This window comes from Aspergillus thermomutatus, assembly GCF_002237265.1.
Source record: "Aspergillus thermomutatus strain HMR AF 39 chromosome Unknown NODE_39, whole genome shotgun sequence".
Lineage (NCBI taxonomy): Eukaryota > Fungi > Ascomycota > Eurotiomycetes > Eurotiales > Aspergillaceae > Aspergillus > Aspergillus thermomutatus.
The window spans coordinates 20079-36972 of record NW_020798088.1 but is presented as its reverse complement, the minus strand read 5'-3'; the positions used below and the strand labels follow the sequence as shown (position 1 = coordinate 36972).

The following is a 16894-nucleotide window of genomic DNA, read 5'->3' as shown; positions in this document are numbered from 1 at the left end:
CATAAATGACCCACTGATAAACACTCATCACGATACCATCAGATCACCTCCAATAAATGCCATCTTCTGCGCATTGCACATTATATATTTTTGAAGCGGGGAATGAACGAACAGGTACCCGATCGAGTATAGCGGCAAAGGATGGCAGCAAAGGATGGCAGCGTGACGACGGCCACAAGCGATGCTACCCTCTGCTGCAGGGCCTGTCGATCTGCTGGTCATGCGCTGCGTTGCTGTACGAGGTCAATCCTGTTCCTATCTGGCCTTTGCTTGAACACTGTGAGGCCGTTCGGAGAATAATAATGTGATTCGATCGATAAGAAGACCGCGATTCCTCTGGGAAACTGGAAAAGCAACAAACGGAAGCATACTTTCTGATGTCATCACAACCCGCATAACCTGAGCTTGGACTGTCCACACAGTTTCGTCTGCAAGCATGGCGAATTTCAAACTCGGAGTGGCCTTTGCCGGGACACTTGTGACAGCTCTTGTACTGTTGCAGCTGCTGTCTATTGTGCAGACCTACAATCCATCGCCCAGCTTCAGCTTCGTTGGCAAGGGATCAAGATGGGAACACAGGGCGGCAGATCAGGTCTCCGATGATAGTGTTTTTCTGCTGGGGGCTGGAAAGGCAGACATCACTGGGTACTGATAATTGTTTCTTGCTCCATGCTGTGATTCTTCGTTATGAATGAACATCCCGCTGACTCTACGGTGATAGCCCGGTGGTGGAGGTAGCCCTTGGTGGATATGCTATGCTGGATCAGATTGGCACCGGTCTTCGACAGAGAATTTATTCCCGCGCCTTCATCTTCGCAAATCCAAATCAGCCAGACGACACCTTTATTTATCTCGTCATCGACTCGCTGACGGGTGACACTGCCGTGCGGCATGGAGTCCTCCAGGCGCTCGCGAATCTGGGAGCTGATTATGCGCGATACGGCGAGCGCAATGTCGCGTTGACTGGGACGCACTCTCATTCAGGGCCTGGTGCCTGGAACAACTATCTACTTCCGCAGATCCCTAGCAAGGGGTTCGATAAGCAGAGCTATCAGGCTATCGTTGACGGCGTGGTCCTCTCCATCCAACGCGCTCATGAAAGCTTGGCCCCCGGTCGCTTGAGCTTCGGCTCCATCGATATCGAGAATGCAAACATCAACCGAAGTCCTTATTCCTACGACGCCAATCCGGAGGAAGAGAAAGCCCGCTACTCGGCCAACGTAGATAAAACGATGACCCTGTTGCGATTCGACAGAGAGTCGGACAACAAGACCACGGCCATCCTGACCTTCTTTCCGGTGCACGGCACCTCCCTCTACAACAACAATACTCTCACTACAGGAGATAACAAAGGCGTCGCCGCCTGGCTCTTTGAGCGGAGCGTCCAGGACGACGCGAATTTCGCCGACGACTTCGTAGCCGGGTTCTCTCAGTCCAACGTGGGTGACACGAGTCCGAATGTGCTGGGCGCGTGGTGTGAGGATGGATCGGGGCAGATGTGCCGCTACAGCGACAGCACCTGTGGTGGCAAGACCGAGGACTGCCATGGTCGCGGGCCCTTCTTTCGTGAAAAGGACAACGGTGCGAAGAGCTGTTTCGAGATCGGACGACTTCAGTACGCCGCGGCCAAGGAGTTGTATAGCCAGATGGATGCGAGTAACACTCGCATCGCTGGAAGCTCTAATGTTCGCTCCTTTCACGCGTACCGCGATCTTGCTGGCTACACATTCCAGTCGCCATTCAATTCTAGTATGCTGACGACGTGCTCGGCGGCACTGGGCTTCTCTTTCGCAGGCGGTACGACGGACGGACCTGGCCTATTTGATTTCACACAGAACAGCTCTGGGCCCGCCGAGTCCAACCCGCTGTGGTATGTCGCTCGAGCGTTTGTTCATCAGCCATCGGCGGAACAGCAGGCGTGTCAGGCGCCCAAGGATATCCTCCTGGACGTGGGAGCAAACACGGAGCCGTATGCGTGGGAGCCGAATATTGTGGACATCCAGGTCCTCCGAGTAGGTCAGCTGTTCCTCATCATCTCTACGAGTGAGGCCACGACCATGTCTGGACGGCGTTGGAAAGAGGCCATTGCAAAGTCAGCCAAAGACATTCTCTCCATTGACAGTCCCTTGGTCGTTTTGGGGGCTCCTTCAAATAGCTACGCTCATTACGTTGCGACAGAGGAAGAATATAGTAGGCAACGCTACGAGGGTGCCTCTACCCTCTACGGGCCGAACACGCTCGCCGCATACATCAATCTGACCCTTACCTATCTCCCTTATCTAGGCGATTCGCCCAACACGGCCACTTTACCAGAGATGCCCACCGGATTGCAGCCGCCCATCAACACCAACAAATCACTGAGCTTTATCACGTCAGTCGTATACGACAATGCTCCCATTGGCAAATCATTTGGTGACGTGGTCACCTCGGTAGCCAAGACCACATACAAGCCTGGCGAGACCGTCAGCACGACATTCGTCGGAGCCAATCCGCGAAACAACCTGCGTCAGGAATCTACGTTTGCAGCAGTCGAGCGGCGCAATCCCGACTCAGGCACGTGGGAAGTGGTGCGTACTGACAATGACTGGAACCTGCTCTACCGTTGGGAACGGACCAATACTATCCTGGGATACAGTGAGGTGACCCTCGAATGGCAGATTGAGGATGACTACTACAACGTGGGCGACCCAAAGGCGCTCCAGGCCGGAACGTATCGCTTCCACTATTATGGCGACGCAAAGAATATCCAAGGCAAGATCAAGTCTTTTGAGGGCATTGGCGAGTCATTCACGGTGACCCTGGACTGACATGTCGTATGATGCATGTGAAGGATCAATCATTAGCTTTATTGTTTTTTGGTACGAGTTATGAAGATGAATCTATGATAGTCAACGAATCAACAAGATGATTGACAGGCCGGACTCGCAGTCATCAAGAGGCTCCAAGCCAACAATGGCTACCTGTAAAAATGGCAACGCATAGATCCTCAAAGAAACCAGCTTCCCTTCATTCCAATGGCCAGATCAAAGGATCTTTAAATAATCTCGTCTATTTAAAGAGACCCAGCTGAGTCACCCTTGCCAATGATCCGCTGCAGACTCACAGAGTCGGCGGTTCCTGCAACACCTTCAAGCGCTTCTTTGTCGCGCGCCATCCATCCTTGTCTCAACTACCAACCATCTCTCTTTGCCGTCGAGCCCTGAGACAATCAAGAAGATCCACAATAATGCATCTAGATGTGGGTTCTTCAAGCCAGGATTGTCTGTCCCTAGCCATACCACAATAATCTAACAATGGTCCAGACGCTAGCTTTCTGCAGCCCAACATAAGGGTTTCTGTCGCCAGTCGCCATGGAAGCCTCAATGCTCTTATAACCTCCATTGTCTCCCAGGAGATTGTTACTTGGCTAGTCTGTCTCTCTACTGATTTCCGTCGCTTTCTTTATTCTCCTTCCTTTTTGATCTCCTTCTGTTCACCATGATGCTCAACTAGTACGAGTCACGCTCCTCGCACGAAATGTCCATCCACTCTTTCAGTCTTCTCATTTTTCATCAAGCATACTTTCTTTAGTCCGCAGCAGTTGTCATAGATATTTTCAGATTCTCATACTCTAATATCGTCAAAATGCAGGTAATTCACCCCACCATCGCGCTCGCTCTTTTCGCCATAACGTGCTCGGCTGGCCCGATCTCCCAGTTTACCCCCAAGATCCGAGATCTGGGACAAAACAGCCATAATCCTGGACCTACTGCATATTCCAGCCCGTCATCACTCGGCATACATGTGCCAGCGGCTTCTAAGGAAGCCAATGGTGGTCTGGATGTTGTTCCCGTCACGCCTTCCGTGACGGCGGATGGTACTCAGGCGGCGGTGCCACAGGCTTCATATACCTCTACTGAAATTCCTGGATCCTCGATGGTTCCGGCGGAGGGGCACTCGGGGGCAGTTACCCCGTTGTTCTCTGCAGAGGCTACTTTGCCCTCGTCTACAGCGTACAGTTCTCATGCAACAGTGGACCATGATACGTCTAGCTCTACCGAGATTCCCAGCTCTTCCACACTTGCAGGGGAAGAGCATTCGTCTGCGATCGCTCCCTCGTTGTCTGCAGGAGCTAATCTGTCTTCGTCGGAGTCATCTGAGGGCGTCGTCTCGACCACTTCTCACTCTCATTCGGGGTCCCACTCAGTGTCGACTCCGAGTGTACCCAAGTCTACAACCTCAAGCTCGATTCCTGTTATCAAGAACCGTCCGACGGCAGTATCTTCACCTAAGCTTTCCACATCTACGCCTATTTCAATCGCTATCATCTCACCAAGCTCAGCCCCGGCAAGCGCACCAACCACGACATCCAGTCTGACCGTTGGTGTGGTTGGCCCCTTGTCTGATGCCGGGACGACCAGCTCGTCTTCTTCAACTACTTCCTTTGCAACGTCTTTCCCAGAAACTACTTCTCCAGCGCCAACGGTGACCGAGACCACGACGTCCAGCTTGACTGCCGGCGTGGTAGGGCCGCTACCCGAGGCAGATCCAACCACCGCTTCTTCCTCTTCAACAGCATTCTTTGCATCCTCCCTACCAGACACTACGCCCACAGAGTCAGCAGGCCAGATCCGTAGCACCTCCAGCGCACAAACCACACCTACCACGACGCAGAGCACAAGTACAGCCGAAAGTACAAGTACATCCAACTCCGCAACACCAGCCCCATCCATCGGAGAAGTTACAAGCAGTCAGCTCCAGATCGCTAGCGCCACACCCGTCCTCACACCGGTGATTGTCCTGATTACACCGGGCGCAGAACCAACGCAGCCAGACCCAGACGCAGATCCGTCTGGTCCCCTTCCTGGCCCTGGCCCTACCGAAGCAGAGGAGACAACCACAATCCACGCTACAGCAACCATAACCAAGAGTGTGGTTGTGTTTGCTTCCAACACTCCTACGGCTGAAGCCCCAGCTGCCAGTGCCGCGCAGGCGGAGGCGGGCTCGGGCTCAAAGGCCACGCCTACGGGGACGGCTACGGCTACAGCTACAGCTACAGTACCCTTCAGGGATCCGGGTGATGTCCAGTTGTCCATTGTGCCTGTTACACCTGCGGGGGTGATGACCGTGACCGCCACCGAGACCGAGACCGAGACGGTGACTGTGACGAAAACGGAGAGAGAGACTGTAACTCAGACGATGACGGAGAGGGAGAGGGAGACTGTCACTCTGCGGGGAAATTAGCTGGTTGATTCGTTTCGCTTCGGGAATGTATTGATGTGTTTGGAACTGAGGGTTGATAGAGGCAGGTGCAGTGTACCATAAAACATAATCATAATTACCCAGATGTAGTAACCACCTTGGTCATTTCGTTCGATAATTCGTTCTCATCCCATTATATACAGTATGTCTGCCCGAACACCCTAACCGCCATGGTCTATTACACTAATAAGGATGGAAAAAGCGAAAATCAAAGCTCGGAAAGCATGCCGCCCGCCTCGGCGAATTTCGCCTGGTAGTCCTTCAGACTCGCCCACTGGCGCAGCTCCTCGTCGTCCCGGGCCCGGTCGCTCAAATAACTCATTCTGCGGCCGTTGCCGTCGGGACTTGTCCCGACCGTGCCCGGGGTGGGCGCCGCGAGTCCCTCCAGCCGGATGAGGGTGTCGATGAAGGCGTGCAGGTAGGATTCTGCCTCGGCGAGGGTGATGGGGTTGGGACCCGGGGTGGAGGGTGTAAAGGCGGTTGTCTCGGTCCGGGAGTGAGGGAGGTTGAGCAGGGTTGACGCGACTTGGCGGACCTTAGCGGTCTGACGAACAGTTAGTGATGTTTCCAGGGGGGCGGCAAGGACAGAGACATACAAAGCTGGCACCGTTGGGCTCCATATTGACCTCATTGACCGACTGTAGCAATACAAACAAATCTCGAACGACGAGCCGGCGCTCTTCTGCCATGGTCTTTCCAATGTAGTCGTTCTGGGCGGCATCGTCAATCCCCATATGCGCATCGCCTTCCACTTTCACGGGAGTTCCGGGTCCTCCCTGCTCGGAGGATCGGTGATACATCTTCCAGGCGCCGTAGAGATTCCAGTACTTCTCCACCAAGTAGGATCTGGTGGCCAGTTGGCTCGCGTAGATATTGGCCTTCTGGATCTCGTACTGGATATGGCGACGCTTGCGCATCCAGGGATCCTCAGCCGCATCCGCGGGATCGGCCCGGTGAAGGTGGAGCGATAGCTCCGGTGGCACATTGGCCAAAGCCGCTTTGGAATTCTGCAAACATTCGAATAGTAGAGACCGTTGCCGCTCCCAATCAAAGATTTGACCGCTGCCGAACGCAATCTCCCAAGCGGACAGTGAGTTGTACGAGCTGTAGACCCGGACGTTGGCGTTGAAGCCCACCAGCTGCGAAACTCGGTTGGCTGGCTGAGGTTCGACATGCGTCCTGAAAATGAACTCGTCGTCCACTTCAAGGGGTAACGGTGGGTAGCGGTCCGTCGGCGTCTCTGGAGGAAGATAGATCGGAGTGTCAGTGGAGCCCATCTGCTGAATTGATCGGTAGCCGACTAGCGTCACATAGAACAGTCGCCGCGCGAGCTCCTGCTCGACCAGGTCCACTGGGCGCTCAGCGGGACCACCGAGCGCATCCTGTGACATGATCGACGAAGAAGAATTCGGGCTTGTTGGACCCAAGGACGACAGCAGCGTCGACTGGCGGCAGAGATCGTACACATGCAACATCGTCCGGCACTCGGCAAGGTAAATCCGACATCGCCGGATGTTGTAGACATAACCGGAGCAGAGACCCAGGAAGTAGCTGGTGGCAGCGTCATAGACTGTGGCGCTCCGATCGAGGTACCCGGAACCGCGAGCTTGCACAGCAACATCATGACATCGCTTGACCAAGGCAAGGGAGTGGGGAAAAGCCGCTTTCTCCGCCTCGGTCTGGAGATGGAGCTTTGGTCTCCTTGGGAAGGATGCCACCAGGCTCCCGATCATCGAGGCCAGGAGGGCCAGAAACGTGGAATTGGTGGCGTCCTCCCGTCGCTCAAAGGCGGCGCGGAACGAGGGCTCATGAGGGATGGGGACCAATGGATGGATATACGTGAAGAAATCATCGACCAACAGCCGCACTGTGGGCAAAGGGCAGATGGATTCTGCCGAAGATGGAATCGAAGTGGATGCGGAATTCTGGTTAACCGCGGGTATTGGTGGAATCGTCGGAGAGATATCTGACGGACTGGGAGAGGTTGCAGTAGTAGGAGTACCAGGTGAAGCCCCTAGTCTCTGTTTCTTCAACGCCTCTGCATGACGATTCGGAGGACCACGACGTCTGCTTGGTCTGTCATAGGTGCAGGGGATGTCCAGGCTTGCACATGACCGACAGGGTGGTCCACTTGTATCACACTTTAGCCGATCAATTAGCCTGGGGTTTCTAATTAAGATCGGAGAGGAGTACTTTCCTTGACCTTGCGTATACTACAAGCATCACATGCTTTTCGAAGTCTGGTTTTGTGGTCCATTGGCACATCGGAGTGACTTCGTTACCATTTTCAAGCCTCAGGCCGGAATCATGGGGGATTCAGGCACTCAATCCTGATGAAAATGCTATGATGCCAACAGACCTCCGGGATCCTTTCTCCACAAGAAGGGTTATACTCCTGATGGGTCACAGATTCAGGGAACCGAGAATGTCGAATAAATAACAGCGACGATGTCCAAGTATGACCTCAAGTTCTCCCCGTGTTTACTCCCGAGGACCCTGAAAGATGAATAAAAGCTACCCCACCACGCGAGCCACTGTCGGACATGAAGTGAAAGATGACACAGTAAAGAGGAATTAATCAAAGATGAAGACAAGAACCCTCCGATTCGGCGCGTAGAAGCGATGACATGGTTTTGTTTAAAGTTCGAAGCTGTCTGGAGACTCGGACCTGATGAAACGGCTACCCGAAAGTGGAGGCGATATCGGTATTGCACAAAGAATGAGGCAGTCTGGCAGACAGACTAGGTACTGATTGTTCTGAATTGATACTTGGTGAGCAAGGCTTGCAAGTACTTGTACAAGCGCAAAGATCCTCCAGAGAGTCTAACAACTGCTGAGCCTCTGGTCTGGAGACTCCTTGTTGTAACTGCTGCAGGGACTGTTTTACCGCCGCGCATCTCACGTGACATGTGTGTCTCTCGTGGAGTCGAATACAAATAAACTTCGATTAGACAGACTATTGATGAGACAAGGTCATGCTTTGAAACCTCAGAAAATTCGATCGAAAGCTACAGGTATATGGGACGAGGTGAGGTTTCGAAGCCTCAGATTCATACCGAAACATCTATGATCCGACCAGACTTCTTTGCCCAGAACGGAGAACTATCAAAGCCACATGGACCATTCTTGGATGTCCGATCTGAAAGGGATTCTAATTAATGCAATTCACTATTGGCATACATGTGGACCATATCAGCACCGCAATAATTTCGACTTGGCCGGGCCAGTGGAATATGTCACAAACTGGTGAAACGATTAGATTATATTGTCATCATCATGATACTCATTAGTCATGCCGTCATGCCGTCCTCGTAAAGCATCACGTTTGTTCTCAATGTCCCTTACCCAGAGGGCAGACCCGACCGCAGTTGACATGAGGAAAAACATTGATAGGGCAGGAATCAGCTGTAGAATCAGAGCAATCGTTCCGAATCTGCGACCTTAATCAGAAATGATCGGTCGAATAGATCAAAGCGCAAGACAAGGTACATACGTAGTGTATTGAAGCTGCCGTCGACGAATCCTTTCCTTCCTTTGTTTCTTGGACAGATCCAGCATCTGAAAATACCGCCAGTGGTGAAATGGCCCCGCGCGATAACCGGTCAACAACAAGAACATCGGGGTGCCTGCGACGGGGATGAAGTTCAAGGGCAACAAGACTATGAACTCGATGATCTGCCGCAGAGAAAATGGCGAATACACCGCGCTGTGGGTCGGTTTACCCAGCCGCTTGACAACGTCATCGCCCTGGGGATACAGGACCCTAGAAGTAGTGACGAGCTCGCCATGACCCTCGTTGACAAGGACAGCATCAAAGATATCCACCAAGGTCTCGTCCACAAAAAATGCCTCAAACAGTATTGCTACAATGGCCGCTCCTTCTCCAAGAACGAGAAATGCACCATTGACCCAAGCACCAGCGCCTTGGAAGATCGCGAGAAAGGCAACTTGTGGCAGATATGTGAAAAGAAAGAGGATGAAGTAGATGAATGCGGAAAGCAGGACGATAGGTATCAAACGTGCCCGAAACAGCGGCCATAGAAATCGATGCGACGCAAAGTAATATATCCCCTATACGATGTTCATGAAGGGGTTAGCGAATATATAGGCAACAAGATTAGTAGCCCGAACGTACACGAAAAGGATATAACCAAGCAGCTTTGCTGGGATCCCACAGCCTGTTCATTCTGGTTGTGACCAAGGTAAAGCCACACCAATACCCTAGTAGGTCAATCTTGTTGTGATCATAGTTGAAAGAGGGCCTGGAGAAAGCAGTGATGTGATGCTATTCAAACGGCCCCATTCAAACATGCCAAGAGAGCGTTATCGATAAGCAGTAGGATCAACGCTATAAAACCAGAAATCTCTTCCCGCGACTTCATCTTTTTTCTTCTTTCTTTTTCATACCAAACTGATCATCCTCCTTATTCACTCTGATATCCACATTTCTTCAATGGATCCTGGAGGGGAAATAGGAGGTCAGATGAACGATTGCTGACTTACCCCAAATCCTTCTTACTTTTGTGGAGCATTTGGAAATATTGACAGCGTACATTACTTTTCTGTATTGCTGGACTGGCTTTGGAGCCGTACGAAATGGACTAAAGGACAAATTCGCCTACACATTCCTGCATCAAGTAGAGCAGGCTCGTGATTTCCCACTATAGATCTTTTAATGGCTGCTGACAAAGTCTGCGACCTGGCCAAGGTTGCTCACTACGGCCTTTAGCTCTAATTCAGGCACTGCTCTGTCTTTCCAACCGCAGTTCTCGCGGTCAACAAAGACAGCGTTCATGCCTACGCTCAAAGCTCCTGTGACATCGAAAGCATTTCCGCTGACCAACAAAATGTCTTTCAATGCATTAGATTTTCCAATCCTGTCCGCCAAATAATGGTAGACCGCCGGTGGGGGCTTGAATTGACCAATCTTATCGATAGAGATGATATCCCGGATACTGCCTGCGTGTATTGCAAGGTTTTTGGAGCGAAGAATCGCGTTGGAGACCATTGAATGGTTGTTGTTGGTGAAGACGACCACCATGTTCGGGACCGCCGCTATTTGTCGCAACCTCTTGTTCAAGTCCGGAAAGGTGGTCATGCTGTCGTGAGCATTGATCAAGTTCGTGAGATCGGTACTGCCCATAATGCTTTGTCTCTGCAAGGGATTGCATGAGGCGGCTTCTTGTCACTTCCCTGAAGGATACAAAGCGTCCTGGTGATCAGTCAGACGATGGGGGTTACTGTAAAAACCGGCTATATCCCTGGGAAGTTACCATGTTGCTTAGTCTCCAGGTATATTCAAGTTGAAGTGCTCTCCAGATTTTCGCAATTTTGTGGGCTTTGGTTCCGAGCTCCTGTGGGGGGAGAGGGCGGTGCCATAGATGTCGATAGCTATCACAATTTATCTGCTCGACATTGTTTCTGGGATTAAATAGGTCGCTTCACTATACGTAAATCAATGATATTTAAAGATCGATAGCAGAGATGGACCTGCTTGAGGCTCTTTGAAGATAAACGTCCCAAGCATCGTAGGGGCAACAACAGCACGATGATGTCAATTCTTGATAGTACAATGGCGGCGATGGCTCATTTCCACCACCTTCAACTACGGACAGCCATCGCGCATTGCCAGAACTACGACACATCTACGCCTCCGTCTGTGCGGTCTCGATGACCTCGCGTGGAACCCACGAGGGGAGCAATTACGAGGTCTTTCGGGAATGTCTCTCCAGCGCAATCGTGCAAAGATCTGATAATGGCAGACCCAACCGGACATCGAAGCGAAAAGCGCAGAGATTCAAACGCGGCACTAGAAGACTCGCTACTGATGGAGCTGGTACTGATTCCACGGACTCCTCATCTCTACCATCTCGGGTGAATCCAGAAGAGCTGGCCGAGTTCATCGATGTACGGTCCCGCCTTACAGAATCACGGTAGTATACGCTGAACAGAGGCAACAGTTCCTCGCATCAGAGACCTTCCCCGCATTACCATCAGATCTCCAAACCCTCTCCTACTCATCCATCCAGCACGACTCCGTCCTCGCAGCCAAATACGCCCTCTCCCCGCTCCCCCGGCCCCTCCTCGAATCCCTCACAGCCACCATCCCCGTCGCCGTCACCGACTCCCTCTCCGTCTACGGCCTCGTCCCCGATCCCTCCGAGGTCCCCGACTTCTTCGCCCCAGTGCTGAGCGAGTACGTAGCCAGCGTGACCGCCGCGCCGCCGGTATGGGCGACCACGCGCACCGACGCCTGCGAGATCTGCGAGCGCGACTGGATCCCCCTCTCGTATCACCATCTGATTCCGCGTGCGGTGCATGCAAAGGTGCTCAAGAAGGGGTGGCATGAGGAGTGGATGCTGAATAGTGTGGCGTGGTTGTGTCGGGCGTGTCATAGCTTTGTGCATCGGATGGCGAGTAACGAGGAGCTGGCGAGGGAGTACTATACCGTCGAGAGGATAATGGAGAGGGAGGACGTGCAGGATTGGGCGAGGTGGGTGGGAAGGGTGAGATGGAAGGCGAAATGAATGCGTCTTCCTTGAGACTAGATTTTAGAGACGTAGTCTTGTCATGAATAGTCTATGTAGATAATGATATCCTATTGTACATGAGATGCAAATCTCCAGTTATATGCAACTTCTCCCAAACCCGTGTCTATCAATCACAAGCCTAATAAACCAAGCACAAGAGAAGGGAAGGCGATCAACAAGGTAAGAATACAGTAACCTGCCAAGACAAGGTTACAGAAGAGCAGGTCATCTCAATGATAGAGATAAAGAAAAGATTAGAGATATCTCTTCTCATAGATCTCTTCGTAGCACTGGATGTGATCACCAACAGCAAAGTCGGTCCAGCCTTCGAAGCCGATACCACATTCCGTGTCTTTGCGCATTTCGGTCACGTCCTTCTTGACGTTCTTCAGCGATGCAATCGAGCCTATACATTCAGTCAGTCATTCCTGCATTCAACCGTGAGCCCCCCCAAAAAAACGAATAAAGCTTACCATCATAGATCGTGTCCTGTCCCCTCAACACTCGAACCTTCCTAGCCCGGTTGATCACACCATTACGGACTTTGCATCCCGCAATAGCAACCTTCTCTCTTCCCTTGAGGGTGATCTCAAAGATCTGACCAACTTCTGCTTCACCCGTGACACGCTGTTTGACCGATGGCGCCAGTTGCTCACTGAGCGTCGCCTTGACTTCATCCATGAGCTTGTAGATGATGTTGTGATCCATGATTTTGACCCCCCGCAGTTCCGCCATTCGGGACATGGCAGGGTCGATCGGCATATTGAAAGAGATGATGTTGCCGCTTGCTGTGGCCGCATGCTCAATGTCAAACTCACTGATGGGTCCAACCTCGGAGCGAAGCACATTGGCGTAGACTTCGTTGTTGCCAATGGCCGTCACCGAGTTGAGCACCGCCTCCGCAGAACCGCCAACATCGGCCTTGATGATGAAATGCACTGGTTTGGGTCCGGATGCCTGCTGGTCGCCATCCAAAGCTTCCTCCCCTTCGTTCTCCTCTTGCCGTCGCTTTTCCTGCTGTTCTCGACGCGCTTCGTTGATGGCCGATGTGTCCTCACTCAATCTCTGAGTCTCTGACTTCTCCTGGCGGTACTCCACAACGTCCTTGGCATGCTGCTCGTCCTCTGCCTGAAGAATCTCGGTACCGGCGGAGGGCTGCTCCCTCCAACCATCAATTTCCACCGGCATGCCGGGAGTAGCCTCGGAGACGGCGACCCCGGCTTCATTGCGAAGCGTGCGAACACGAGCCCACGTTGTACCAGCAACGATAATTTCACCCGGTCGCAGAGTCCCACGTCTGATGAGAGCCGTCGCAACACGTCCATAGCTCTTCGTTGTAGCTTCAATCACCCAGCCCTCCACCGCTCCAGCGTCGTCGGCTCGATGGTCAAGAACTTCGGAGAGGGTGACGATAGCCTCCTCGAGTTCCAACATTCCCTGGCCCGTTTTCCCGCTCACCCCGATAGCCTGGACATCGCCCCCGTAGTCCTCCACGTGGACACCATGTAGGGACAGGTCTTGCTTGACCTTTTCTGGGTTGATACCTTCTTTGTCGATCTTGCTGATAGCGACAATGATGGGAACGTTGGATTCTCTCGCGTGCTTGATGGCCTCAATAGTCTGTGGTTTGACACTGTCGTCCGCAGCAACCACCAGCACGACGATGTCGGTTACATTCGCACCGCGACGACGCATATCCAGGAACGCTGCATGGCCAGGTGTGTCCAAGAAGGTGATAGTCTTGCCCGAAGGCATAGCTACGGAGAATGCACCGATGTGCTGTGTGATACCCCCGTGCTCCGATGCGGCGACAGACGACTTTCGCAGCCAGTCCAGAATAGTGGTTTTGCCGTGATCGACGTGACCCATAATCGTCACTACGGGTGGCCTATGCGGCAAAATGGACTTGTCTTCTGGCTCGGGAGCAGCAACCAGGTCCTGATCTTCGGTCTCGAAGATAGGCTCAAAGTTGTACTCGCTCGCGATCAAGCCTGCCGTTTCAGCATCGAGAATATGGCTGTACGAGACATCTTCAAATCCCATTTCTTCCATCCTCCGAATAAATAGTGCCGGTCGCACACCAATGACATCAGCAAGGTTGCTGATGCTGATGAATTCCGGAAGGTAAAGAGGGCTGGGAGCCATCGCCTCGAGCTCCTTCTGCCGGGCCTTCTCTTTCTTCTGGCGCTTACGTTCCTCGCGGCGACGGCGGCGGTCGTCTTCTGGGTCAAATTCCTCGTCCTCAATATCATCTTCTCGTTGCTTGCGACCTTCCCACCGCTTCGGCTTTTGCCCACTCTGACCTTCCGCCTCATATGCCTGTTGAAGTTTCTCCAGGGCTGACTGGTCCCATGTCCATGGGTCTGCCTCCTGTTTGGATGATTTGCTAACTTCTCCAGAAGCTTGGCGGTCGACACCGCGGGTCTCTGAACCCACATCTCCAGCATCCGAATTTTGCTGTTCCGCCATTGACTGCGTCTTTTGTTCAGTTGGTGCAGGTGGATACTCGGTCTTGCGTCCTTTGTTCGCTAGGTATCGCTCAAACGCCCGGTCTCTGTTAGATCCCTCCTTTGCGCTTGCCTCCCTGGGACGGCGTTCTGTGCTTTGGGTTCCATATTCTGACTGCAACGACTTGCCCAGCCTCCGAATCTTTGAGGCGTTCTCCTCTTGTTTTAGCTGACGAGGTGACTTCGGAGCTGGCGTGTCCGCTATCGGTCTTGGGGCATTACAGCGTGGACAGTTCATGTTTCTCCCGAAACAAAAGTATTGGCATCTTGGGCAATCCCAGTCGGTCCATCGAAGGTTTTTCGCTGGTCTGCTGGAATTCACATCAACATTCTTCTCCGGCTGGCGCTCCCGTAACGAAGCGGAGCGTCGCCCCGTTCCAGGCGCATCGAGCGCTCGTAACAAATCGTTTGTGTTTCTGCGTAGTGCAGGTCTCTGCTGTTCTTGTTTCTCTGCCTTTTCCTCCTTCGCTGCAGCTTCCTTCTTTGCTATCAACGAATCGCGAAGCGCTTGTTCTGCGGGACTCAATGTGGCCGGTGTTTGTGCCTGCTTAGCTCCCCAGCGACTACCAAACTTTGGACCTCCCCATGCTGGACGGGATACCGATCCATCTTCATTGGAATTTGCTGACTCGGACGACGATTCAAGGGTCGCGAGGGATGAACGAAAGCTCCGTCGGGGAACGTAGGCTGGTATCGGAGCAGAAGCTGCTTTCCTGGACCTGGCTGGGCACGACCATTCGGGCCCGTGACGGCGAGAGAGCTGTGATTTTTCTGGATGAGAATCAAAATTGAGAATTGGAGTCAAGAGCACTTACCTCTACGACCAGCCGCCTATGCATAATTCGATGGAAGAGATCTCCCTCTCTCCAGCACTGCTATGATAGTCGGAGCGTTTCCCTCGGGGTTAAATCTCGGGACGATACACGATTACATACGGGTAAATGAAATACGCGTTTCCAGACGGGTTTCCCGCGCACGTGGTCACGTGCGTCGGCGCCTCCGCCGAATCGGAGACAAAGAATGGGGTGTTTGCAGTGGAGAGATTTCCACAGTTTCGACCATCCCGCCCCGATAAGAGGTGCTAGGGTCTTTAAATCCCTTGAGAGACTCATCTGGTCCTCCGGGAAAGTGACATCCTAGGATTTGAATCCTCTTCCTTCGCGCGGACCCATTGTGTGGCAGATAAACCCGCGCCAATTGCTCCTGAGTCCTGCCACAGAATCAACTCGGATCAATTGTTACGCCAAGATGGAGTCGGAGGCCTTTGAGGACATGCAAAAGGGCGGAGGAGCTCTGCGCACTATCAAGGATTTGGCTGCTGGTGCTGCGGGCGGCATTGCTCAGGTGCTTCTTGGTATGTAGATATCGATCGATAATTCTTGGTCAATTGTATGCGCTTGCAATACTAATGGCCTGTAGGACAACCTTTTGGTGGGTAAACCAGAGACTCACAGAGTTACGGAGTCAAATCTCGAGTTAACACTTGTCAGATATTGTCAAGGTGCGGTTACAGACCACGTCAGAGTACAAAAGTGCTCTTGACTGCGCCACCAGAATCTTGAAGGATGAGGGCCCCATGGCTTTCTACAAGGGGACTTTGACCCCACTGATTGGTATCGGTGCCTGCGTAAGATTCAACTCCTAAGGCAGCAAAGTCAAGGCGAGAACTCATATCCTGCAGGTCAGCGTACAATTCGGTGCGTTCCATGAAGCCAGAAGACGTCTGGAGGAGCTCAACAAGAAGAAGTATGCCGATCCCACCCTCTCCTACGGCCAGTACTATCTGGCCGGAAGTTTCGCGGGTCTCACCAACTCCGCCCTCTCGGGACCCATTGAGCACGTCCGTATCCGCCTGCAGACCCAACCGCACGGCGAGGGCCGCTTATATAGCGGTCCCCTCGACTGCATCCGGAAACTCGTTGCTCAGGGAGGCGTGCTACGCGGTCTCTACAGGGGCCAGAACGTCACATATCTCAGAGAAGCCCAGGCCTACGGTACCTGGTTTCTGACCTTCGAGTACCTGATGAACCAGGACGCCAAGCGCAACAACATCAAGCGCGAGGAGATCTCCAGCATCAAAGTCGCGACCTACGGTGGTCTTGCCGGTGAGGTCCTGTGGCTGAGCAGCTACCCCTTTGACGTGGTCAAGAGTAAGATGCAGTGCGACGGATTCGGTGGGCAGCAGCAATTCAAGAGCATGACCGATTGTTTCAAGAAGACTTTTGCCGCGGAGGGCTTTGGCGGCTTCTGGAAGGGCCTGGGGCCGACTCTGCTGAGAGCTATGCCCGTGTCTGCGGGTACTTTCGCTGTGTATGTTCTTCTTACGTCGTTGATATGATTTCGTGCTGACTTGTTACAGTGTCGAGCTTACCATGAGAGCATTGGGCTAAACATGCCGGTTTAGTTGTGTTTTGGCATTGTTTTCTTTCTGTTAGATATCCAGATCTCGTTCATTTCAACATGAGATTGAAGAAAAAGTTCCATGAGGCAGGAACTCGTCAACCCATCCACCTTTTCATAGAGGATGTTCATACTTCATTTATATTTAGGCATTTAGTTTACATGTACATGGTCGAAGGATAAATGACACCCAGAACGATTCCCCCACGCTTGCTT

The 16894-nt window shown here is 52.6% G+C and overlaps 6 protein-coding genes across 6 annotated transcripts; 4 read left to right on the top strand and 2 right to left on the bottom strand.

The window, feature by feature from the left end:
* Nucleotides 1-436: 436 nt before the first annotated feature.
* Nucleotides 437-2807, top strand: CDV56_104482 (neutral/alkaline ceramidase; the record flags this gene model as incomplete). Its single annotated transcript, XM_026758101.1, has 2 exons — nucleotides 437-645; nucleotides 722-2807. 2 exons carry the CDS (start codon nucleotides 437-439, stop codon nucleotides 2805-2807), a joined length of 2295 nt encoding a protein of 764 aa, XP_026616545.1.
* Nucleotides 2808-3624: 817 nt separating this feature from the next.
* CDV56_104246 (uncharacterized protein) lies at nucleotides 3625-5223 on the top strand (the record flags this gene model as incomplete). Its single annotated transcript, XM_026757865.1, has 1 exon — nucleotides 3625-5223. The coding sequence occupies one exon, from the start codon at nucleotides 3625-3627 to the stop codon at nucleotides 5221-5223; it is 1599 nt and encodes a 532-aa protein (XP_026616544.1).
* Nucleotides 5224-5449: 226 nt separating this feature from the next.
* Nucleotides 5450-10384, bottom strand: CDV56_103729 (uncharacterized protein; the record flags this gene model as incomplete). The annotated part of the gene is made up of 4 exons (XM_026757348.1): nucleotides 5450-5785; nucleotides 5838-7308; nucleotides 8735-9312; nucleotides 9929-10384. The coding sequence occupies 4 exons, from the start codon at nucleotides 10382-10384 to the stop codon at nucleotides 5450-5452; spliced, it is 2841 nt and encodes a 946-aa protein (XP_026616543.1).
* A 527-nt stretch (nucleotides 10385-10911) lies between these two features.
* On the top strand, nucleotides 10912-11768 carry CDV56_103586 (HNH endonuclease; the record flags this gene model as incomplete). The annotated part of the gene is made up of 2 exons (XM_026757205.1): nucleotides 10912-11148; nucleotides 11202-11768. The coding sequence occupies 2 exons, from the start codon at nucleotides 10912-10914 to the stop codon at nucleotides 11766-11768; spliced, it is 804 nt and encodes a 267-aa protein (XP_026616542.1).
* A 257-nt stretch (nucleotides 11769-12025) lies between these two features.
* On the bottom strand, nucleotides 12026-14893 carry CDV56_103261 (translation initiation factor 2; the record flags this gene model as incomplete). The annotated part of the gene is made up of 3 exons (XM_026756880.1): nucleotides 12026-12177; nucleotides 12245-14791; nucleotides 14851-14893. The coding sequence occupies 3 exons, from the start codon at nucleotides 14891-14893 to the stop codon at nucleotides 12026-12028; spliced, it is 2742 nt and encodes a 913-aa protein (XP_026616541.1).
* A 633-nt stretch (nucleotides 14894-15526) lies between these two features.
* CDV56_103047 (putative mitochondrial carrier protein (Ymc1)) lies at nucleotides 15527-16668 on the top strand (the record flags this gene model as incomplete). The annotated part of the gene is made up of 5 exons (XM_026756666.1): nucleotides 15527-15632; nucleotides 15698-15709; nucleotides 15769-15905; nucleotides 15960-16588; nucleotides 16638-16668. The coding sequence occupies 5 exons, from the start codon at nucleotides 15527-15529 to the stop codon at nucleotides 16666-16668; spliced, it is 915 nt and encodes a 304-aa protein (XP_026616540.1).
* Nucleotides 16669-16894: the final 226 nt, after the last annotated feature.